At 46.2% G+C, this 25,705-nt stretch overlaps 2 protein-coding genes across 3 annotated transcripts in view; one reads left to right on the top strand and one right to left on the bottom strand.

The window, feature by feature from the left end:
- The window catches only part of LOC105728572 (E3 ubiquitin-protein ligase RNFT2), a 292,363-nt gene that overhangs the window by 135,454 nt on the left and 131,204 nt on the right, over positions 1 to 25,705 (top strand). For both annotated transcript variants that reach the window (XM_012468997.2, XM_012468996.2), the window contains exon 11: positions 16,930 to 17,076. In XM_012468997.2, the coding sequence (XP_012324420.2) occupies positions 16,930 to 17,076 (147 nt within the window). The remainder of the gene's footprint in view (positions 1 to 16,929; positions 17,077 to 25,705) is intronic.
- On the bottom strand, positions 47 to 322 carry HRK (harakiri, BCL2 interacting protein). The gene has a single exon (XM_021675500.2). It carries the CDS (start codon positions 320 to 322, stop codon positions 47 to 49), a length of 276 nt encoding a protein of 91 aa, XP_021531175.1.

Raw genomic sequence — 25,705 nt, 5'->3', positions numbered from 1 at the left:
CTCCGGCTGGGTCTCGGCTCCGGCCCCACCAAGAAGCCCCGCGTTCCTACAAGTTCCGCCTGCCGAGCAGCCAGGCCGCCAGCGCCGCCACCTGCGCGGCCGCGCACAGCCAGGGCCAGTAGGTGGGGAGCGCGCCGGGCGCTGGCGCCCTCCGGCTCCGCGCGCGGCGCCGCCACATGGTGCGCTGGTGCAGCTCGTCGCCGAGCGCCTTGAGCCGGGCGGCGGTGAGCTGCGCGGCGGACGAGCGCAGCCCCAGGCGACCCGCGCTGCAGGCGCAAACGGCCGGGGGGCCGCGACCGCGGTGCAGGGGGCACGGGCACATGACCGCTGGCCTCGCTCCCGCCCCGCGCTCGGGCCGCCCCTCGCCTCCTCTCCCTCCGGCCTCTGCGCCCGCTGCCGCCGCGCTCCAGCCGCCGGGGGCCTCCCCTGGACACCAAGTTTCTCCTTGTGTTGTGCGTTTGTTGTGCTGACGGCGCTATTATTAATTAAAGTGTCACATGGTGGAGGGGGGCGGGGAGGGGGGTTACATCATCCGGCCCCCGGGGGTTGGGGGGGGCTGCAGGCAGAAGAAACCGAGAGGTAACTTTTAACCCTAGCGGCGCCGGCAGCGAGGGGGCGCGCGGTTTGGGAGACGGGGAGCGCGGCGCGGGGCGACGCGAGAAGGCGCCCCGCGGCGGAGGTCCCGGGCTTTGAGGGTCTCGGGGGACCCCCGCGGAGGCGAGGGAAGGTTGTTCTCCTTCCCCTTTTCCTGAATTCAGCTCGAGTTCCGATTTGGCGAGGGAAGCAGCCTTGTTTGCCGTTTTGGATGAAGCTGATACTGAATTCGGCTGCCTGATTCAAAAATATACCGAGCCTGTTTTGTTTGGGGGAGGTGGGTGGATTCAAAATCTTGTGGAAGAGCCAGATTACAGCTAACTTGCCTCGTTTCAGGTCAGACTTGGCACCTGTACGCTTTCAGCCTAACCCTAACGCGCCCCCAGCGCCTGGCTAGAAACCCTGACGTAGGCGCGGTGGGAGGTTGGAGGGGTAGGTCCTGAGCTCTCGTGGGGCGCGGACAGAGGCTTTCTCGCCGCCCAGCACCTGCACCCAAAAGACCCTGACAAGGGCCTTTCTAAAGGGAAACTTCTTGTCTGCTTTCTTTGTGAACATTATTTTCCTGTTGGGGTTACAGTTTTCTGCGACGATCCCGATTTATGCGCAGTAGAGACCCTAAGGGGTCAGCGAGAGGAGGGGCGCGGGGGACTTTAATTCCCCCTTTTCCAATCCGACAGCCGCTCCTGTGCACCTCCAGACTGGAGAGTCTGGAGTCGTTGTCACAGCCGGTGAAGGTTCAGATGGGCGGGGCGGATCTCAGGATTCTTTAGGGGAGAATGAAACCTGCGATCTTAAATCCACCGGGATTCAGGCAACTTTGGGATTCAGACGATCGGGACGAGTCCAGAGGTGGCTCGAAGGTGCGAGTCTGGAAGCTGCTGAGGTAGCTTCCATTCTTTCCTTCCCACCGCAGAGTATAACCACGATTCTTCAAGCCTGTGAACTTAGTTTTGTTCTGAATTGATCAGGAGGAGAAACGTCTGCTTTGGCCTGCAGCGCGGTGAAATGACAACAAAGTCAGGACTCAGGGCCCACACCTCCATGTGATCCTGGTGGCCCTTTCCCTCACCTGGCTCCAATTCTCCTAGGCTTCTTAATGGCCAAGACTTCCATGTCTGGCATCTGTAGGCTTTGGGCGCCCTTGCCTCTGCTGCCTAAAGGTAAATCTCCCAACAATTCTACGTGCAATTACTATAATATTTCAAAGATGAGGAAGCTGAGGCATAGGTAGGTAAGGCCTCTTGCCTAAGCTCACAGAGTAGCTAAGAATGAACCCTGCATGTGAATTAGGGCAGTATGCCGCAGGCTCTAAGCTCTTAACCACGGTTTTATACTGCCCCCTGTAATCTGGGAATAATAATACCTCCATCCCAGGACTGGGGCAGAGATTAAATGAGAGAAATGTGTGCCAAGCACCTGGCACGCAGTGGGCCCTGGATGAACCTTGGTTCCCTTTGCTTCTGGCCAGAACTGCTTCCCATTCTCCTGGGACTCACCTCCTTAATCCCCCCCTAGTCTCTGCAGAGGGGACCTGATCCATTGCCCGGGTGTAGCGTTCCAAGAATGAAGACACAGTGTCTATTTAAAAAGCCCTTTGGATTTAAATTGAACAATTCCCTCCCCCACCCTTTTTAATCTGCACGCTTTTAACGGCTCACTTCATGGACATTAATTTTAATGGGACGATTATTACCCTGTTTGGAAGCCTGCCCCTCGAAATGCTGGGCTCTCAAGGTGGCGCTGGGTCGGGTCCCAGCAGCTTGGATGTTGTCTGTAGAACAGGGGGTGCAGTCTTGGCCATGGGGATGCAATGTTCAGCAGAGGGGGAAGAAAAGGGAGTGATGGAAAAGTGGGAGAGAAGGAATAACCTCTCCCTCTCTGACACTCTAAGTCTGGCAGGCCTTAATTTGCACACACGAGTTGTCCTGTGCTGCTGGACCACTTACTAACTGGGGAGCATGGCCTTCAGACCTGGCTTTTTGGAGCCTCCATTCTCCCAACTGTACAGTGGGGGTAATAATAGTACCCACCCCACAGCCTATATATCAGGAAAGCCCTTACTTAAAACAGTGCCTGGCCCATCAATAGCTTTTTTTTTTTTGAGACAGAGTATTGCTCTGTCGCCAGGTGCCAGGCTGGAGTGCAGTGGCGTGATCTTGGCTCACTGCAACCTCTGCCTCCCGGGTTCAACCAATTCTCCTGCCTCAGCCTCCCAAGTAGTTGGGACTACAGGCACATGCCACCATGCCCAGCTAATTTTTTTTTTTTTTTTTTTTTTTTTTTTTTTTTTTTGTATTTTAGCAGAGACAGAGTTTCACCATATTGGTAAGGAAGGTCTGGATCTCTTGACTTTGTGATCCTCCCACCTTGGCGTCCCAAAGTGCTGGGATTACAGGCTTGAGCCACCACACCCGGCCTTTCTGCTTTTTTTTTTTTTTTTTAGACAGAGTCTCAGTGTGTCACCCGGGCTGGAGTCCAGTGGCACAATCTCAGCTCACTGCAACCTCCACCCCTCCACCTCCTGGGTTCAAGCAATTCTCCTGCCTCAGCCTCCTGAGTAACTGGGACTTCAGGCACCCACCAGCACGCCCAGCTAATTTTTGTATTTTTAGTAGAGATGGGGTTTCGCTATTTTGGCCAGGCTGGTCTCGAACTCTCAACCTTCAGTGATCCTCCTGTCTTGACTTCTCAAAGTGCTGGGATTACAGGTGTGAGCCGCCATGCCCAGCCCCATCGTTAGCATTTAATAAATGTTGACTACTGTTAATATTTTATAGTGGATTATGTAGTTGTCAAATAGTGGACTTTGAAGAATGTTGGGGACCCACACCCTCAAATATATGTGGTTCCCCTATTGTGGATTAGTGATTCCATTGCTGATATTAAGCATTGCACAGAGAAAGCGAATTCTTTTTTTGAGATGGAGTTTTGCTCTTGCTACCCAGGGTGGAGTGCAGTGGTGCCATCTCAGCTTACCACAACCTCCGCCTCCCCAGTTCAAGGGTTTCTCCTGCCTCAGCCTCCCGAGTAGCTGGGATTACAGGTATATGCCACCACGCCTGGCTAATTTTGTATTTTTTAGTAAAGACAGCGTTTCTCCATGTTGGTAAGGCTGGTCTCGAACTCTCGACCTCAGGTGATCTGCCTGCCTCAGCCTCCCAAAGTGTTGGGATTGCAGGGGGTGAGCCACTGTGCCCAGCCAAGAAAGCAAATTCTTTGGGAGGGTAATGTAACAATCTCCTAGCACTTCTTAAATTGTCTTAATTTTTATTAATTTTTTTTTTTTTTTTAGATGGAGTTTCGCTCGTTACCCAGGCTGGAGTGCAATGGCGCGATCTCGGCTCACCGCAACCTCCGCCTCCTGGGTTCAAGCAATTCTCCTGCCTCAGCCTCCTGAGTAGCTGGGACTACAGGCGCGCGCCACCACACCCAGCTAATTTTATGTTTTTAGTAGAGACGCGGTTTCACCATGTTGACCAGGATGGTCTCAATCTCTTGACCTCGTGATCCACCCACCTCGGCCTCCCAAAGTGCTGGGATTATAGGCGTGAGCCACCGCGCCGTGCCTAATTTGTTTTTTTAAACATGGTGTCTCTTTCTGTGGCTCAGGCTGGAGTGCAGTGGTGAGATTATAACTCACTGCAGCCTCCAACTCCTGAGCTCAAGCAATCCTCCCACCTCAGCCTCTGGAGTAGCTGGGACCACAGACACATACCACCACACCTGGCTAACTTAAAAAATCTTTTTAGAGATTGGAGTCTTGCTATGTTGCCCAGGCTGGTCTTGAACGCCGGGGCTCAAGTAACCCTCCCACCACAGCCTCGCGAGTGGCTAGAACTATAGATGTGCACCTCTGTGCCCAGCTTCTCCTGACGGATTAGTAAAAATGAGTTGTTGATTTCAGTGTTTAACTTAATAAGCACTTATATAGTGCTCGATCTGTGCCAGGTGCTCTTCTAAGTGCCTTAGACATATAACTCCTTTAATTCCCATAATAACCCTGTGAGACAGCTACACTTGTTAGCTCAATGTTACGTATAAGCAAACCAAGGCAGAGGGCTTAAGTACCTTATCCAAAGTCACACACCTGCCTGGCCCCAGAGTTTAAGCCCTTTAGAATTAGGGTGACATAGGGTGACTGGGGACTTGGGAAGAGGGAGGGAGGTTCTTGTATGATGAATGCCATCCCCTGGTCCACCCCAAGTGGATACATCCAAGGTCTAACCCCTGGAACCTCAAAATGTGACTATATTTGGAGATAGCATCTTTAAAGAAGTAATTAAGTTAAAATGAGGTCACTAGGTTGGACCTGAATCCCAGCGACTTATGACTGGTCTCCTCATAAGAAGAGGAAATTAGGACACAGACAGAGACTCACAGAGTGAAGACCACGTGAAGACAGAGGCAGAAGAAGGTATCTACAAGCCAAGGAAGGAGCCTAAAACAGGTCTTTCCCTCACGGAAGGAACTAACCCTGGCCGGGCACGGTGGCTCACACCTGTAATCCCAGCATTTTGGGAGGCCCAGGCAGGTGGATCGCTTGAGTACAGGAGTTCAAGACTAGCCTGGGAAACATGGTGAAACCCTGTCTCTACAAAAAAAAAAAAATACCAAAAAAAAAAAAAAGAAATAGCTGGCATGGTGGTGTGCACCTGTGGTGCCAGCTACTCAGGCAGCTGAGGTAGAAGGATTGCTTGAGCCCAGAAAGCTGAGGCTGCAGTGAGCCGAGATCATGCCACTGTGTTCCATCCTGGGTAAGAAAGTAAGGCCCTGTCTCAAAAACATAAATAAGTAAAATAAAATAAAAAGGGACCAACCCTGTCGACTCATTGATCTTGTACTTCCAGCCTCTAGAACTGTGAGAAAATACAGTTTTGTTGTTCAAGCCCAGACTGTGGCGTGTTGCTAAGGCATCCCTAAGCAAACAAATACAGAGAAGAGCAGTGTCCTCAGCGGGAAGCTAGAAGCAGATATTTCACCAGACCGTGGCTGCTCTTACTGTGGGGCACGTGTGTGGACATTTTTCTGTGTTCTTGGGAAGGGTGGGTGCTAGGGCGGTTTCCCTGTTCCTCTTCTTCCTCACTGGTGTCCTGTTGGAGATCTTTAAGGGAGGAAGAGTTTTAGGAGATTATTTTGGAAAACAGTTTGTGGAAATCCAGTTGATCATACAGGGAAAACTTTTCTACCAGTTGCAAAAAAATTCAACCTCTCTCTCATGACGTGAAGAAATGAGGCAGACTTCCTAGTCCATGAATGTTTCCTGTGGTCTCCCGGCTTAAAACTGGGCACACAGCAGGCACTCAAACTTTTTTTGAAGTAAAGATCCAGGCTGGCTGTGGTGGTTCACACCTGGAATCCTAGCACTTTGGGAGGCCGAGGTGGGCAGATTGTCTGAGCTCAGGAGTTCAAAATCAGCCTGGACAACACGGCAAAACCCCATCTCTATTAAAAATACAAAAAATGGACTGGGCGTGGTGGTGCATGCCTGTAGTCCCAGCAACTCAGGAGGCAAAGGCACGAGGATTGCTTGAACCCGGGAGGCCGAGGTTGCAGTAAGCCAAGATTGCACCACTTCACTCCAGCTTTGGCAATAGAGTGAAACTCTGTCTCAAAAAAAAAAAAAATTAAAAAGAGATAAAGACTTAATGAATGAATGAACAGTAGTGAGCATCCTGATTTGTCTTTCTCTCTTTCTGCATTTTTTTTTTTTTTTGAGATGGAGTCTCACTCTGTTGCCCAGACTCAAGTTCAGTGAGTGGCGTGATCTCAGCTCCCTGCAACCTCCGCCTCCCAGACTCAAGCGGTCCTCCTGCCTCAGCCACCCAAGTAGCTAGATTACAGGTGTGCTCTACCATGCCCAGCTATTTTAGTAGCAACGGGGTTTTACCGTATTAGCCAGGCTGGTCTCAAACTCCTGACCTCAAGTGATCCACCTGTCTCGGCCTCCCAAAGTGCTGGAATTATAGACGTGAGCCACCACTCCTGGACTTTCTCTCTTTCAAACATACACAATGATATATGTACAATCGCTATAATTGTGTGTGTGTGTGTGTGTGTGTGAATTCTTTCCGCAACTTATTTTCTTACCTCCTACAGAAATCAGTACTCAAGTGTGTTGAACAGGAAGGGGTTGGGTATTTCTTTTCTTTAATTAAAACAATAATTACCTATCCTGGTGTTTGAGACCAAGCAAGCCTTACCTTATGGTGTTTTAATTTGTGTGGCTTGGTGGAGTGGTAAATGAATGAACAGCTGTTGCCTCCTCCAAACAGCTGTGTTTCCTGAAGCCATGCATTAAAGCCAGGGCCAGATTCAATGCCAGGAGCCCGCTTGGTGAACAACAGAGTTCTTGAATTGGAGTCAGAGTTATAGCAGAGTGGTTTGACACTTGGAGCCAGAGAGACCTGGGTTTGAACCCCAGCCCCGCTCTGCAATAGTTGGGTACCTCGGGCGTATTTTCCATCTCTCTGAGCCTCCACTTTCCCATCTGCAAAATGGGACTAATAATCCTCGTATCTACCTCATTGGGTTGTGGGAAGGATTAAAAAGAGAACGCTTGTTAAGTGTTTAGCAAAGTAGTTGGCATTCCATAAATGTCAGTTATGGTCTTTGTTGATATCTCAGGATTAAGCAGCCGCTTAAGAAACAGAACAGGGACCGTTACCCAAGCCCACTGGGGAAACAAAAGGGTTCAGATTTCAGTGAGTACCATGTTCAATTACATCATAGCGATTCCCAGGAAACTTCTCTCCATGCAATAGACCCAGATCAGGACGGGACTGATTTCTCACATTTATCCTATTTAACCCTCCCATACCTGAAAAAAAATGGGGCAACCCCTTCTCCAGAGACCTCCTCATATTTCATTTGATACCTCTCCCTTAAGGATCTTGTTGTAAGCGAATGGAGAAGAGCAGATGAATGTCCACAGCAGGGGAGAAAAAATTAACCAGCCCATAATTATAGTCTCATCAATACTTTAAGTGTAAAGGGTAAACTTCACTTAAATAAAACCTAATTCCTTGATTACCGGAGTCACAAGAGATAGGGTTGATTAAACGTGCCCCCCTGCTGTGAAAATCCAGTCATATTGTCCTTTGCTCAGGCAATAATCACTTTATGGAAGGCAACTGAGCTCAGTTGAAAGCGCGAATCACTAGACTTGAAATTATACTGATGAGAGTGTAAATGAGGATAAATGCTGGAGAACAATTTGGCAGGACTGGAAAAACTGGAAGTGCCCATGGCCTATGACCTGGTGATCCACTTCCAGCTATTTACTCTAAACCAGTGGTTCTCAAATAAGGACAACGTTGCTCCTCGGGAGACATTTGGCAATGTGCAGAGACATTTTTGGTTGTTAGAACTGAGGGATGTTATTGACATCCAGTGGGTAGAAGCGAGGGATGCTGCTAAAATCTTACAGGGCACAGACAACCAAAAATTACCTGGCCCAAAATGTTGTGACAGTTGTCAGAATCAAAATGGAGTCACTAATGTTAAGAAAACCCTGACAGGGCCAGGCGCGGTGGCTCACACATGTAATCCCAACTCTTTGAGAGGTCAAGGCGGGTGGATCTTGAGGTCAGGAGTTCAAGACCAGCCTTCCCAACATGATGAAACCCCATGTCTACTAAAAATACAAAAATTAGCAGGACATGGTGGTGCATGCTTGTAATCCCAGCTGCTGGGGAGGCTGAGGCGGGACAACCCGGGAGGCAGAGGTTGTAGTGAGCCAAGATCACACCACTGCACTCCAGCCTGGGTGGCAAAGTGAGATTCTGTCGGAAAGAAAAGAGAAGGAAAGAAAGAGAGAGAAAGCCGCTCATATGCCTTTGGGAGGAGGGAGAGGATCCAAAAAAATAACTACTGGGTACTAGGCTTAGTACCTGGGTAATGAAATAGTCTGTACAACAAACCTGTGACACAAGTTTACCTAACAAACCTGCACATGTGCCCCTGACCCCTGAACCTAAAATGAAAGTTAATAAAAAGGAAAACTCTGACAGATAGAGCCGAGAAAGGCCGTGTAGAGAAGGTTCCTGTGCTTGTGTGCCTGATAACAGAAATGATCACAGAAGCCTGCAAAAACCACAGCCTTACACAAGGCCTTTTGTGTAAGACCATCACAGTCTTACACAAAAAAATACTCCTGCAGGGACATCTGCCCAGCAAATGCCTGTCCAGCTTTGGACTGGCGTCACCTTGTTATTGATCTTTGTAGCCAAGGATAATTATTTCTAAGCAATTATGTAATCCTCCTCATTTTTTTTCCTTGAAAAACCCTTGTCTTCTTTTACTTCTCTGCATGCACACGTAATTTACTCTGGCCTGCATATTCTCATTGCAATACATTGCTCCCCCAAAAAATCTTGTTTTCTAGAGAGCCTCTCTCTGTTTGTCATTTAGGTTGACAATGTCGACAGTGCTGAGTGTGAGAAACCCTGCCCCAGGTTGTGTGCAGTGGTGCAATCTCAGCTCACTGCAACCTTCACCTCCTGGGTTCAAGTGATTCTCCTGCCTCAGCCTCCCGAGTAGCTGGGATTGCAGGCACCCACCACCACACCTGGCTAATTTTTGTTTTTTGGTAGAGACAGGGTTTTGCCATATTGGCCAGGCTGGTCTCGAACTCCTCACCTCAGGTGATACTCCCACCTCAGCCTCCCAAAGTGCTGGGATTACAGGCATGAGCCACTGCACACGGCTGTAATGGTTGTGTTGACACTCAGTCATGCTTATTCATTTACATATTATTTTTGGATCCTTTTCTACTTCAATAGTAGAGTTGAATACTTTCAGTAGAGATTATATGGCCTGCAAAGCCTAAAATATTTACTATCTGGCCCTTTACAGAGAAAGTGTGCTGATCCCTGGTCCAGGGGAAGGCATGGCCTTTCAAGGTTGGGTTTGTGGTGCAAATATCTCATCAAAGAGCAGGCTGTGCCTGTGCTTCCACTCTGTCATCCTTAGCATGTTGGTTTTAGTCTTTGGGCTTATTGCCTCATGGCAGCAAGATGGCTGCCACAGCTCCAGCTATCACATCCTCAATGCAAAAGGAGAGAAAAGAAAAAGGAAAAGATCTTCTTTGTGCAGATCTCTTGTTCAGGGGAAAAACCTTTCTTAGAAGCCTCCCAGCAGATTTTTCTTAATCTTCTTGTCCAGCAGTAGATCTCATGCTCACCTTCAGACCAATGGCTGGCAGAAGGTATTATAACTGCCAGATGTACTAGATTGAATAATGTCTCTTCCAAAAGTTCTTCTCCACCTGGGACCTGTGAATGTGACCTTATTTGGAAATTGGGTCTTTGCAGGTGTAATCAAGTTAACATGAGGTCACACTGGATTAGGATGAATCTTAAGCAATGACTACTGTCCTTATAAAAAGAGGGGAATTTGGAAACAGATATACACAGAGGGAGGGTAGCTATGTGAAGATGAGGCGGTTGGAGTTACCCTGCTCAAGTCAAGGAACACCAAGGGCTGCCAGCCACCACCAGGAGCTAAAAGAAGCAAAGAAAAATTCTTTCCTAAGACCTTTGGAGAGATCGTGGCCCTGCTGACATCTTGATGTCAGACTTCTCATCTCCAGAACCATGAGAGAATATGTTGTTTCTGTTGTTTTAAGCCACTTAGTTGTTGGCAATTTGTTATAGCAGCCTAGAACATGAATATGCCATATGCATTTGGTTGGTGCAAAAGCAATTGAGGTTTTTGCCATTAAAAGTAATGGCAACAATTAGCCATTGGTCTGGAGGTGAGCATGTGACCTACTGCTGGTCAATGAGATTAAGAAAAATCTGCTGGGAGCCTTCTAAGAAAGACCGTCCCCTTGAACAAGAGACCTGCACCAGGAAATCTTTTCCTTTTCCTTCTCTCTACTTTTGCAATGAGGATGTGATATCTGGAGGGAAAAAAAATCTCATTAGTTAGACTTAGGCTGGCCAGGCACAGTGGCTCATGCCTGTAATCCCAGTGCTTTGAGAGGCTGAGGCAGGTGGATCACTTGAGGTCAGGAGTTCAAAACCAGCCTAGCCAACATGATGAAACCCTGTCTCTACTATACAAAAATTAGCCAGGTATAGTGGTGTGTGCCTGTAATCCCAGCTACTCAGGAGGCTGAGGCACAAGAATCGCTTGAATTCAGGGGGCAGAGGTTGCAGGGAGCCAGATTGCACCACTGCACTCCAGCCTGGTGACAGAGTGAGACTGTGTCAAGAAAAAAAAGAAAGCCAAAAACACTCAAACTGATGCAGGGCAGGCAAGTCCCAAAGTGGGGCTTAGCCTGCAAGGGTTCTTGGCTTCACCCAGGAATTCAAGGAATTCAAGGGCGAGCCAGTAGTGGGGTAGAAGAAAACAGCTTTATTGAAGCAGCAGTGTTATCGCCCTGGCAGGGTTACAGATCCGTGACTGCTCCTGCATAGCAGGGCCACCCCGTAGGCAGTGTGCTGACAGCCGCAGATCAGGGCAGTTCTGCAATCAGATTTATACCTACTTTTAGTTACATGTGGACTAAGGGGCAGTTTATGCAGAAATTTCTAAGAAAAGGGTGGCAGCTTTTGAGTCTGCAGGTCATTGCCATGGAAAGGGGCAGTAACTCCCAGGTGTTGCCATGGCAATGGTAACTGACATGGCATCCTGGTGGGCATTTCTTATGGAAAGCTGCTTCCACCCCATCCCTGTGTTGGTCCTCAATTTGGTCCAGTGTCTGAGCCCTGCTTCTGGACTTTAGTCCTGCCTCTTACCCCAAAACTACAGTGGCTCAAATAAGATAGAATGTATTTCCCTCTCATACATACAAAGAGTGAGGAAGGTGGTATAGCTCCAGAGACATCAGAGTAAGAGAGTCCTTCGATCTTGTTCTTCCATCCATCAGCATTCCACACTGTCTCATGATCTGAGATGGCTGCTTGAATGCCTGCCACACTTTTACGTTCCCAGAATTACCATTTAACATTTTCATGTAGGCTTCATATGTCAGAACTGAGCCATGTGGCCACACCTAGCTGCATGGACTGCTGGGAAATGTAGTCTTTTGGCGAGACGTCAATGTGCCTACCTAATATATACGGGAGGTCTGTTATTAAAAGGGAAGAGAAGAACAGAAGGTCTCTGCTTCACCATCATGGCCTTAAATCAAAAATTGACAAACTGTGAGCTGTGGCCAAATTCATACTTCCATCTGTTTGTTTGTTTTTAATTGGATTTTTTATTGAGATAAGTAGTCCCCCCCAATCCAAGGGGGATACATGCCAAGACCCCAATGGGTGCAGAAACTGAGGACAGTACCAAGCCCTACATATATCTATACTTTAGTTTTCCTATACATACATTACATACCTATTGTGAAAGGAAAATAAAAACTTGGGACCCCAATTCACTACACGAAAAGAAAAATAAATAAGCTGGAACCTGAGTATGGCAAGAAACTGCTTACTTTAAGTAAGCAGTTAGTTTAAGAGCTACAGATAAAAGGTTAAATATCCCCCCAGGTCGCCACTCTATGATCACCTTATCTATGTAAAGTACAGATTTCCTGAGCAAGAGACATCACGTGCTCGGAATTGACTATTCCCCTACCTGCTCCTTTTCTCTTGCAACCTGTGGGTGACCATACCCTCCCTCTTTCCCTTCCAGTCCATTTTCCCCTTGAAAGATTGAAGCCCTCAAAGTCATCCTTGGAGAAAGGCACAGACCACAGACTGTTTCTGTGATTCCATGTTCATTGCTTCCTGGCATGACCTTAACCTTGGTAAAATACACTTCTAAATGGATGGAGACATGTCTCAGATACTTTTTGGTTTATACCATGATAAAATGTAACTCATAAATTAGTAAGAGGTTAATGACAATAATTAAAAAAATAGAACAATTATACGTATATGCCAGCGTCACCACTCTTGTGCTTTGGGGCCGTTATTAAGAAAAACGAGGGTTACTTGAACACAAGCACTGCAATACCTCAGTAGTCAACCTGATAACCAAGATGATGGCTACGTGACTAATGGATTGGTAGTGTCTATGGCGTGAACGTGCTGGAGAGAGGGATGACTGACATCCTAGGTGGGATGGAGCAATGGAACAGGATGACAAGAGATTTCATCACTATTCAGAAGAGTACACAATTAAAAACTTACAATTTTTTTTTTTTTTTTTTGAGATGGAGTTTTGCTCTTGTCGCCCAGTCTGGAGTACAGTGAAACGATCTCGGCTCACTGCAATCTCTGCCTCCTGGGTTCAAGTGATGCTCCTGCCTCAGCCTCACAAGTGGCTGGGACTACAGGCATGTGCCACAACATGTGCCTGGCTAATTTTTGTATTTTTTGGTAGAGACGGAGTTTCACCATGTTGGCCAGGATAGTCTCAAACTCCTGACCTCAAGTGATCCACCTGCCTCAGCCTCCCAAAGTGCTGGGATTACAGGCATGAGCCGCCATGCCCGGCCATGAATTTTTTATTTCTGGAATTTTCCATTTAATATTTCCAGAAGTCAGTTGATGGTGAGCAACTGACACCTTGAATAGTGAAACCATGGGTAAAGGGGGACTACTGTAATTATAGATTTATGTGAAATTCTAGAAGTAATGTGGAGAGACTCCTTCTACACAGTGCCCTAATGGTAATAGTTTACAAAACTGTAGTATAACATCATAACCAGGATATTGATCCACTGATCTTAAAGCAGATTTTCCCAGTTTCACTTATATGCTTGTGTGTGTGTGTGTGTGTGTGTGTATGGGTGTGTATTTAGGTTCCATACAATTTTATTGCCTACGAAGATCCATGTATCCGCTCCCACAGTAAAGACACTGATTCCACGGTACGGTTGTATCACAGTTTGTTTAACCATTCACGCATTGAAGAATGTCTGAATCGCTTACAGTTTTTGGCTATGAGAAATAAAACTGCTGTGAACATTTGCGGACAGGTTTTTGTGTGAACATAAGTTTTCCTTTTTCTGGGATAAATGCCCAGGAATGCAATTGTTGAGTCATATGGTAGTTGCACGTTTAGTTTTCTAAGAAACTGCCAAACTGTTTTCCAGAGTAGCTGCACCATTGTGCATTCCCACCAGCCATGTATGTGTATGACCCTGTTTCTCTACATCCTCTCCAGCATTTGGCGTTTCACTATTTTTTATTTTAGCCATTCTGATAGGTATATAGTGATACCTCATTGTGGTTTTATGTTTGTTTGTTTGTCTTGTTTTTTTGAGACAGAGTCTCACTCTGTTCCCTAGGCTGGAGTGCAATGCTGCGATCTCAGCTCACTGCAACCTCCGCCTCCTGGGTTCAAGTGATTCTCCTGCCTCAGCCTCCCAAGTAGCTAGGATTACAGGCATGCACCACCACGCCTGGCTAATTTTTTGTATTTTCAATAGAGACGGGGTTTCACCGTGTTGGCCAGGCTGGTCTTGAACGCCTGATCTCAGGTGATCCGCCCCTCAGCCTTTCAAAATGCTGGGATTACAGGCATGAGCAACCAAGCCCAGCCTCACTGAGGTTTTGATTTGCTTTTCCCTAATAAGTAGCCAATGATGTTGACCATCTTTTCAAGCGCATATCTGCTGTCTGTTTATCCTCTTGGATGACTCCATCTATTTTTGTAAATAAAGTTTTATTGAAACACATACCTGTTCATTTATGTATCATTGCTGTCTGCATTTACACTACAATAGCAGGGTTAGGACAGAGACTATATGGCCTGCAAGCCTGAGATATTTCCCATCCTTGACCTTTATAGAAAAATGCTGCCAATTGCTGTCTTAGGCAAATCATGATTTATTCCTTGAGGCAGCTGGGCACAAGGCTGTCCATATACAATCAGGGTTTTATTGGCAAGGGAGAAGAGAGGAAATGATGGTATCTGCTGTATTAGACGAACTCTTCCAGGGGTGCTCAAAGATGTTCACTGCAGCATTGTTTGAAATAACCAAAATTTGGAAGCAACAGAAAGAGCCTCCAAGAGGAGACTGTGTAAGCAAATGTGGTATATTCACACTATGGAACAGCGTAACGAATCACAAGTAATGGACTAGATTTATAGATAGATGTATTTCAAAAATATAACATGGAGCAAAATAAGGCATTTGTAAAATGAGGCAATTATTTGTACAGTTGGATACTGTTTATGTGAATTTGAAATACACAGGAAACAATACCATCAATTATTCATGAACACACACATATTTCTTTAAAATAGGCTGGAAGGATACACATGAAATATACGATGGTGGTTTTGCCTTTGCCCATGGGAGTGGAAGGGTAGAAATAGCGCCGGGATAATTGATTCAGGGGACTTTGGAAAGATACACGTGCATTGGTTAAGAGTTTAATCCAGGTAAGCTTAATAATCCCAGCTATTTATGAGGCTGAGGCTGGAAGATCTTGAGTTCAGGAGTTTGGGACCCACTTAGGCAACATAACAAGACCACCATCTGCAAAAAAATCGAATAATTTAAAAAAGTTTAAGTGCGTTTTCCAAATATTTCAATTTCAGGAATTTTTTTTTTCTCTTTTATTTTTTTTTGAGACTGAGTCCATTGAGACTCTGTCCCCCAGGCTAGAGTGCAATAGCATGATCTTAGCTCACTGCAACCTCTGCCTCCTGGGTTCTAGCTATTCTCCTGCCTTAGCTTCCCAAGTAGCTGGGATTACAGGTGCCTGCCACCACGTCTGGCTAATTTTTGTATTTTTAGTAGAGGCAGGGTTTCACCCTATTGGCTAGGCTGGTCTCGAATTCCTGACTTCATGTGATCCGCCTGCCTTGGCCTCCCAAAGTGCTGGGATTACAGGCATGAGCTACCATGTCTGGTCCTCAGTTTCAGGAGTTTGATGACAAGGTTTTAGTAGTGAAGGTCAGCCGCACCTTTGTGTGTCATCTTTTTACTGTTTCCCACCTTATTAAAAGTACACAAATAAGGAGATCGCACTGGTCTCCCTAGTTATTAGGGTGTCCTGAGCAGGTAGAAGACACATCACTGATGCCTGCTCAGCACTCGCTCCCTGCCTTTAGGGAGTATCCTTTAGCTGTATCCCATTTCAACCCTGTAATTCTGATAGAGGCTGCCAGTCGTCTCTCAGAATTACAGGGTTAAAATGCACTTCCTTGGCCACAGAGGTGGGTACTGAACCGCACTGGGCCCTTACATCTTCCTGGCCTCAGTACTCGCTTGGAGATGGACATGTGGCTAGCTTCCCGCTTGCTGTAGAAGCAAGCATCCTGCCAAGGTGTGGCCTTTGGAATTGATCCTGAGAGCTGAGCTCAGGATCTGTTTCTTCAGACCTCTCAACAAGCTTGCGAGCAAGTTAACCCACTGTGCTGTTCCCTCTCTGCTTACTAGGAATTCTCTCCTGTACAGCTGAACTCTGACTGATAGTCAATAGATAAGCAAATAGGCTGGGCATCGTGGCTTCCACCTATAACCTCAGCACTTTGGAAGGCTGAGGCAGGAGGATCACCTGAGGTCAGGAGTTCGAGACCAGCCTGGCCAACATGGTGAAATCCTGTCTTTACTAAAAATACAAAAATTAGCTGGGTGTGGTGGCACACTCCTGTAATCCCAGCTACTTGGGAGGCTGAGGCACAAGAATCGCTTCAACCCAGGAGGCGGAGGTTGCAGTGAGCTGAGATGGCGCCACTGCACTCCAGCCTGGGCAACAGAGGGAGACTCTATCTGGAAAAAAAAAAAAGATAAAAAAAGATAAAATCTGGGGCCTTACAGGTAGTATGTTCCCAGAGCCCCTCTCAAGAAGTAAAACAATAAGTGATTCTATGGGGTGGAGAAATGCTCAGAAAAGAATAATTGATCAAATGCAATTGAATAACTCTGGCATACACTGCGATGTGCTACTCAGAACCTATTTCAGCAGTATTTCTCAATTTTTGCTGCAGGTTACGATCACCTGGGAGCTTTAAAAAATATCCTGATATCCAGGATATCTTGATACCCAGACCAATAAAATCAGAATGTCTGGAGCGGGAGCCAGACAGCAGTGTTGTTACAGATCCCAGGTGATTCCAGTGTGCAGCCAAGTTTGAGATGCACTGACCTTCAGGAAGGAAAGGGTGTATTCCTCCAGGTGCTATGAGTGTTGCAGGAAGACTGCCCTCAGCTCTCAGTCCCCTTTGGGAATTGCCTCATCCAAGATCATATTTCATTCCAGGGGCAGTCCACATCTGTTGACTAACCAACAGGGGGTTACAAAGGCCTGGTTCTTTTGCTACAAAGGGAGAACAATGGGAGGCAACTGTAATGTACAGTGCTTCTTGTCACAGGAACCACATCACGTAGCTACATTCTTGTGATTCCCTCCTTCCTTTTCTTTCTTTTCATAGGTAGTGATCCCAACGGTATCCCTAAAAAACTGTCTGTATGCTAATCTTCATCTCAGATTCCACCTGCCAGGAAACCCAACCTGTGACAATACCATGTTAGATCTTCCACTTCTGACCACCTCACACGGAAGTCAAAGGGCAATGCAGGTGAGGTCACTGAATGGACCGGAGGGGGGCGCCTGATCGGAGACAGCCTAGGCAGTAAACCAATCAGACGTGCTCTCTCGGGTGGGACTCCACGCATCAGAGAGGAGTTGCCAGTTGGCAGCAAAGAGAGAGAAGGAAGCAAGCACGGTGGCGCCAGCTGATAGTCCTGTCCTCAGGTCTGTCTTGGATCCTAGTGGTTTTCGATTGGAACTTGATCCACTCATTCTTCAACCATTCGTTCAGGAATAGGTGAGTTCTAGAAAGAGGGATTAGCTTTCTCTCTACTTAGCATGTTTCTAGTCACTAACTGCTTAGATCAAGATTCCAGATTCAACTCTCTAGGTGTCTGGCCCATTCCTCCAGCTCTGAACAGCTTTTTTTTTTTTTTTTTTTTTTTTTTTTTTTTCTGAGATGGAGTTTCGCTCTTACTGCCCAGGCTGGAGTGCAATGGCGTGGTCTCGGCTCACCGCAACCTCCGCTTCCCAGGTTTAAGCAATTCTCCCACCTCAGCCTCCCTAGAAGCTGATATTACAGGCATCCACCACCACACCTGGCTAATTTTTGTATTTTTAGTAGAGACAGGAGTTTCACCATGTTGCCCAGGCCAGTCTTGAGCTCCTGACCTCAGGTGATCCGGCTGCCTTGGCCTCCCAGAGTGCTGGGATTACAGGCATGAGTTCACTATGCCTGGCTCTCTGAACTGCTTTAATTTCACAATATAGAAAACTTTCACTCTTTTCACACAGAGCTTTCCATTTCTGAGGCTGCATTGTACTGCTTGTTGCTGTTGTTTTGAGATGGAGTCTCACTCTGTTCCCCAGACTGGAGTGCAGTGGTGTGCTCTCAGCTCACTGCAACCTTCATCTCCCGGGTTCAAGTGATTCTTGTGCCTCAGCCTCCTGAGTAGCCGGATTACAGGTCCATACCACCACACCTGGCTAATTTTTTTTATTTTTTAGTACAGACGGGGTTTTACCATATTGGCCAGGCTGGTCTCAAACTCCTGACCTCAGGTGATCCACCCACCTCAGCCTCCCAAAGTGCTGGGATTACAGGCATGAGCCACTGTGCCTGCCCTAATTTTTTTTTTAAATCTTTTGAGACAGAGTCTTGCTCTGCCACCCAGGCTGGAGTATAGTGGTGCCATCTCAGCTCACTGCAACCTCCACTTCCTAGGCTCAAGTGATTCTCCTGCCTCAGCACCCCTAGTAGCTGGATTACAGGAGTACGCCATCACGGCCAGCTAATTTTTGTATTTTTAGTAGAGACAGGGTTTTGTCATGCTGACCATGCTGGTTTCAAACTCCTGACCTCAAGTGATCCACCTGCCTCAGCCTCCCAAACTGCTGGGATTACAGGCATTAGCCACTGTGCTCAGCCTGAGTGTCCCTTTTACCCTTGGACTTCCCAGAGCAAAACTGATTCTATTTTTAGCTAAAGTCACTTTCAGTTGAGTTGCTTTTTTTTTTTTCAAACTATGGATCTTAAGTAATACAGAACTTAATCCTGTCTGGAGAAGAAGGAAGGCAGGGAGGGCTTCTTGAAGGAGGTGACCTCTAAAGTGAAACCTGGTAGGAGTTAGGCAGGTGCCAGTGGGAGGCGAGGAGAGTTCCAGGCAGGAGAGAGCATGACAAAGTGAAAGCTAAAAGAGGTTGCGATGATTAGATTAGATTGGAGACTGAGGAGGGTGTTGAGAGGTCTGCTACAGATAGATGTGGGGGAGAGACCTCAGAAGGTTTTATATGGCATCCGCCTTGGAGAAATCTCATAAAACTGGACATTAAGATTTACAAAGCAGATGGACACGTCCTCAAAGGACTGAAGTGCATTCCAGACATTCCTGACTTATCCTCACAATGGCCCCAGTGATGTCCATCTGCAAAGTGCTTTGAGAAAATTCTGAGTGGCTTAGGGTACTTTGCTGCTATTAAGTGCCCATATAAATCCCAACTTATTGGCTCAAATGTTTGATTTCCTATTTTTCTTTCCATTTGCGTGTCACCTGTAATTAGAGTTCCAAAGTGCTCCATGTACCAAAGTGCTCAGAGTGATTTTTCTATTAAAACAGAAAGGAAAGAGGACTCATTGCTTCTGCACATTGCAAAGTGGAACAGGCAACTCTTTCCATCACCTGTATGGGCAGTTGTGTTGAGATTAATGAAACTTATAACGATACCCTTCACTTTTTTCTTAAAGGACTGAATTTATCTTTCTCTCTCAAACTCTGTGTGTGTGTGGATGTGTGTATGGTTGTGTGTCTACCTTTATTACTTGCAGGCTCATCAGTAGCACAAATATTTTTGTTTGTTTGTTTTTTTGAGATAGGGTCTCACTCTGTCACCCAGGCTGGAACACAGTGGCATGATCACAGCTCACTGCAACCTTTATCTCCTGGGCCCAAGCGATTTTCCCACCTCAGCTTTCCAAGTGGCTGGGACTACAGGCATGTGCTACCATGGCTGGCTAATTTTTTTTTTCATAGAGACGAGGTCTTGCTATGTTGCCCAGGCTGGTCTTGAACTCCTGGGCTCAAGTGATCCTCTTGCTTTGGCCTCCCAAAGTGCTGGGATTACAAGTGTGAGCCACTGTGCCAAGCTTAGCAGCACAGATATTTATTGAGTATCCACTATGTATGGACACAAATCTCAGAAACACCTTCTGCTCTCTCTGAGCTCCATCATTCATTCATTAATTGATTCATTCATTCCACCAAGAAAGAGTTACTGAGCACACTATAGGAACCAGGCTGTGTGAAGGGGATGAGGATGCCCTGATGAACAAGATGGGCGTGGCCCCCAGCCTCAGGGAGCCCACCTTCTAATGGAGAGGACACACAAAACAGACAGATAATAAACAAAACCACTTAGCTATTGAGGTACAGGTCCGTTTCAGTGATAGGGATAATCGTGTGTGGATATATTACTTAGATGGAATGATGGGGGCGGGTCACGTTCGAATTGAGAGCTGAAGGATGAAGAGACAACCTCACTGAAGAGTGATGCGGGAAGTGTTTTAGGAAGAGGGAAGTAGGTTCAAAAGCCCCCAGGGTGAAAAAGAAGTTAGCTTTTCTCAGACTACTGGTAAGTTTGAATGGGAAGATACAAAATACACACTGGAACCCTCACACAGTGCTGGTGGGGATGCAAAGTGGTGTATGGCAGGTCCTCAAGTGATTAAACATGAATTCAAATGATTTAACCCAGCAATTCCACTCCTGATGATATACACAGAAGAAATAAGAAACTATGCCTACACAAAAACCTGAACAGGAATGTTTATAGAAGCATAATTCTATTTTGTTTAATAATTTTTTTAAAAGACAGAACTTGGTCACCCAGGCTGGAGTGCAGTGGTGCCAACATGGCTCACTGCAGCCTTGACCTCCCATGCTCAAGCGATCCTCCCACTTCAGTCCCCCGAGTAGCTGGGACTACAGGTGTGCACCACCACACCTGGCTAATTTTTGTATTTTTTGTAAAGATGGGGTTTTGATATGATGCCCAGGGTGGTCCTGAACTCCTGAGCTCAAGCAATCCATCTACCTCAGCCTCCCAAAGTGCTCAATTACAGGTGTGAGCCACAGCACCTGGTCAGAAGCATTATTCTTAATGGCCAAAAGATGGAAGTACCTCAAGTGCCCATCAATATCTGTAAAATAGGGATTATTTTTTAAAAGATGAATTGAGAAACAAATTTTAGTCTATTCACACAATGGAATATTATTCAGCCATGAAAAAGAATGAAGTACTGATACATGCTGGAATGGGATGAACCTGGAAAAGATTATACTGAATGAAAGAAGCTAGACACAAAAGGTCACATATTGTATGATTCCATCTATAGGAAATGTCCAGAATAGAAAAATCTACCGAGACAGAAAGCACAATGACGATTGCCAGGGGAGGACTGGAGGTGATGGCTAAAGTGAGCAGGGTTTTAGGGTTTCTTTTGTGGGGTGATGAAAGCATTCTAAAATTGTGGCAATGGTGATATATATCTATGCATACTCTAAAATACATTGAATTGTATGCTTTAAATGGGTGAATGGTGCAGTATGTGTATTATATTTCAATAAAACTGTTGCAAAATATGATCTTGTTTATTACTGCAAAAACAGTGGAGGTATCTTTAGGTGCTTTTTTTTTTTTTTGAGATGGAGTCTTGCTCTGTTGCCCAGGCTGGAGTGCAGTGGTGCAATCTCAGCTCACTGCAACCTCCATCTCCCAGGTTCAAGCTATTCTCCTGCCTCAGCCTCCTGAGTAGCTGGGATTACAGGCATGCCACCACACCCGGCTAATTTTTGTATTATTAGTAAAGACAGAGTTTCACCATATTGGCCAGGATAGTCTTGAACTCCCGACCTTGTGATCTGCCCACCTTGGCCTCCCAAAGTGCTGGGATTACAGGCATGAGCCACTGCGACTGGCCTTATGTGTTTTAAATAGGGAAATGTCCTGATCTGATTCATTTTTCCGAAAGCTCTCGGGCAGCTCTGTGATTCAGTGGCAGAAGCGAGAATTGAGATGGGGAGACCAGTGGGGAGGTTCTGCAGTGGGCTAGGCTCCATGATGGTGCCTTGGATTTGGGGTTGTCAGATTTAGCAAAGAGAAATACAGGATGCCCAGTTAAATTTGAATTTCAGATAAGCAAAGAATGAATATTTTTAGCAAATATATATATCCCAAATATTACATAGGACAAAAGTATTCTTTGCTTATCTAAAATTTAAATTTTGCATGGGTTTACTTACACTAAAATAATTCATTGTCTACCTGAAATTCCACTTTAACTGGGTGTCTTGCATTTTACCTGGTGACCCTCCTTGGGCAAGGATGGTGGTGGGGCAGATAGAGAGAAGAGACAGATTAAAGATACAGTTTTCTTTCCTTTTCCTTTCTTTTCTTCTTTCCTGTTTTCTTTTTCTCTCTCTTTTATCTTTATATCTCTCTCTCTTTCTCTTGCTCTCTCTCTTTCTCTCTTTCTTTCTTTCTATCTTTTTTTCAGGGTTTTGCTCTGTCTCCCAGGCTGGAGTGCAGTGGTGCAATCTCAGCTCACTGCAGCCTTTACCTCCTGGGCTCATGCAATTCTCTGGCTTCTCCTCCCTAGTAGCTGGGGCTACAGGAATGCACCACTACACCCAGTTAATTTTTTTTTAATAATTTTTTTTTTAGAGATGAGGTTGCCTTATGTTGCCCAGGCTGGTCTCAAACTCCTAAGGCCCGTGCAATCTTCCTGCCTCCGCCTCCCAAATCGCTGGGATTATAAGAGTGAGCCACCTTGCTCGGCCTCAAGATATATCTTGAAAGTAGAATTATCAGGACTTGAGCTGGGTGTGGTGGCTCTCGTCTGTGATTTTAGCACTTTGGGAGCCTGAGTAGGGCAGATCGCCTGAGACCAGGAGTTTAAGACCAGCCTGGCCAACGTGGTGAAATCCTGTCTCTACTAAAACTACAAAAATTAGCTGGGCATAGTGGCGGGCACCTGTAATCCCAGCTACTCGGGAGGCTGAGGCAGGAGAATGGCTTCAACCGGGGCGGGGGAGGTTGCAATGAGCAGAGATTGCACCACTGCACTCCAGCCTGGGTGACAGAGAAAGACTCTATCTTAAAAAAAAAAAAAAGAAAAAAAGAAAATTATCAGCACTTGATATAAGTGAGGGAGAGCAAGAACTCAAGTTCATGGCTGAAGCACCGAGGTAGTGGCATCGTGTGCTGAGATGGGAAATACTTGGTTGGGTTGCAAAGAAATAAGATGAAAGGAATAATTTAGAATTTAACAAATTGAGAGGAATGATTTGGAATAAAGAAAATAATTTTGAGTCCGGGTGCGTTGGCTCACACTTGTAATCCCAGCACTTTGGGAGGCTGAGGCCGGTGGATAACCTAAGGTCAGGAGTTCGAGACCAGCCTGACCAATATGGTGAAACCCAGTCTTTACTAAAAATACAAAAATTAGCCAGGCATGGTGGCAGACACCTGTGGTACCAGCTACTCGGGAAGCTGAGTCAGGAGAATTGCTTGAACCTAGGAGGTAGAGGTTGCAGTAAGCTGAGATCGCTCTAAAAATACAAAAATTAGTGGGATGTGGTGGTGGGTGCCTGTAATCCCAGCTACTCAGGAGGCTGAGGTAGGAGAATTGCTTGAACCTGGGAGGTAGAATTTGGAGTGAGCCGAGACTGTGCCACTGCACTCCAGCCTGGGCGACAGAGCGAGACTCCATCTCAAAATAAAATAAAAAATAATTTTGAGGTTCTTTGTTTCATAGGAGTCAGAGTTAAAGTCATACTAATGACAAGAGTATCTTTGCTTCATGTGAGCCCAGACGAGGCTGGCTTCACAAGCTTGCCCTGGTGCCTAGACAGGCAAGGAAATTGGCTCTTGCTGTCCCAGGGTCTGAGCTGGAGTCTGGGCACTTATCCTGGGGACCCAAGCCATTGCCTCCTCCTCGGCGCCAGCAGTAACTGAGCAAAGCGTCTCTCATGAGCATCAGGCTGCAAGTGAATTCTCAAGACAAAAAAATGGAGAGGTGAGAGAGACCCAAGAATGGAATGCAATTTTTTCTCTGGGGGAGGGTAACACTATCAGAGGGAGAGACTTTGGATCCAGACTGGAGAGATGAAAAGGGAAGGGGCTTTAATAAAAGCAAGAGGGGAGTGAGGAGAGAGAAAGAGGTGGGAAGGGAGTTGGGTCCATATGGGACAAGCTTTGAATGACTAAGTCTGAAGTGGCAGCTGACACTGAATCCCGTCTGTGCAGCATTTTTAAAAAACGGAATTATTGATGGGAAAGTTCTCAAGAACAAGGAAATTGTGTTTTTTTTTTAATTTTATTTTGCTACAGATCATTTTTCCTTTATTTCAAGCCCAGTTTTTTTTAAAAAAAATTTTTACAGAATTTTATATTTTGCTAATATGAAATTATAAAATAGCAACAGGGCAATAGTGTCTACAGCAAGGGAGACCTCGGGCGAGGCTGACATTCAGAATGGCCACTCACACCATCCCGATGCTTTGTTCATGTTTCTAAACAACATACTTTAAAACTGTCACCATTTCTTATTTTCATTTTCATATTAATTTCCTGGTGTTCACACATTAGTGATCCCAAATGAGGTGTGATTCTTCAATCTCTACTTAGAAGAGGGAAGGAAGTAGTAATATAAGTTGAAAGGAGTTTTGACTCAACTCATGGCTTGTTCAAGAATAAACTACTGTTTGCTTGTTTGCTATTTTTTTTTTTTTTTTTTTTTTTTTTTGAGATGGAGCCTCGCTCTGTTGCCCAGGCTGGAGTACAATGGCTCAATCTCAGCTCACTGCAACCTTCACCTCCCGGGTTCAAGCGATTCTCCTGCCTCAGCAAGAGGAAACTCCATCTCAAAAAAAAAACTGGCTTTGTGCTCTACATGGACGTCCATTCTCCAGTTTGTTATGGTCCACAGCTGGCTCATTTGGCCCACTTTTGTTTCCTGGGGTCATCTGTAGGCATTTGAGTCTGTGGTTACTGAAGTCCATTTGCTATAGGCTGAAACGTGACCCCTCAAAAAAATCCAGGTCCTAATCTGTGGCACCTGTGAATGTTACCTTAAATGGCAAAAGATTTTTGTAAATGTTAGCCAGGTGTGGTGGCTCACGCCTGTAATCCCAGCACTTTGAGAGACCGAGGCAGGGGATCACTTGAGGCCAAGAGTTTGAGACGAGCCTGGCCAACATGGTGACACCCTGTCTCTACTAAAAATACAAAACAATGAGTTGGGTGTAGTGGCAGGCACCTGTAATCCCATGTACTCGGGAGGCTGAGGTATGAGAATTGCTGGAACCCGGGTGTCAGATATTGCAGTGAGCTGGAATCGTGTAACTGCACTCCAGAGTGAGACTGTCTCAATTTAAAAAAAAAAAAAAGTTTTTTTGCCAATGTCATTAAATTAAGGATCTTGAGATGGAGAGGTTATCCTGGATTGCCACGTGGGCCCTTTGTAATGAGGTGGGAGGATTGCTTGAGGCCAGGAGTCCGAGACCAGCCTGGGCAACATAGCAAGACCCTATCTCTACAAAAAAAAATTTAAAATTTAGTGAGGCATGGTGGCACATACCTGTAGTCCCAGCTACCCAGGTAGCTGATGCAGGAGGATCACTTGAACCCGGGAGTTTGAGGCTGCAGTGAGACATGATCATACTGCTCTTCACCCTGGGTGACAGGTGGAGGCCCTGTTTCAAAACAAAACAAATCAAGGAGGCAGAGGGAGATTTGCACACAGAGACAGAAAGCAACATGACCACTGAAGCAAGATGTTTCACTGCTGGCTTTGAAGAGGGAGGAAGGGGCAACAAGCCAAGGAGTGCAAGGACTGTGAAGCCCAAATCAGGAAAAGGCGAGACAACAGATACTCCCTTGGAAACTCTGAAGGGAGCACTGCTCTGCCAACACCTTAATTTCAACCCAGTGAAATGGATTTTGGACGTCTGGCCCCTAGAACTGTAAGAGAATAAATGTGTGTTGTTTTAAGCCACTTATTTTGTGACAGCAGCAAGGGGAGACTGAGACACGCTTTCTTACCTTGTACCTGAGAACAAATTCATCTCTGCTCCTGTCTCCCCCACCCTCACTACCTTTTTGAAACCTACTGAAGTACA

Source organism: Aotus nancymaae, unplaced genomic scaffold, assembly GCF_030222135.1.
Source record: "Aotus nancymaae isolate 86718 unplaced genomic scaffold, 86718_ANA_hifiasm-v0.15.2.pri h1tg000021l, whole genome shotgun sequence".
NCBI classification, from domain to species: Eukaryota; Metazoa; Chordata; class Mammalia; order Primates; family Aotidae; genus Aotus; species Aotus nancymaae.
The sequence above is the reverse complement of the archived record's forward strand: the minus strand, read 5'-3'. Positions and strand labels throughout refer to the sequence as shown.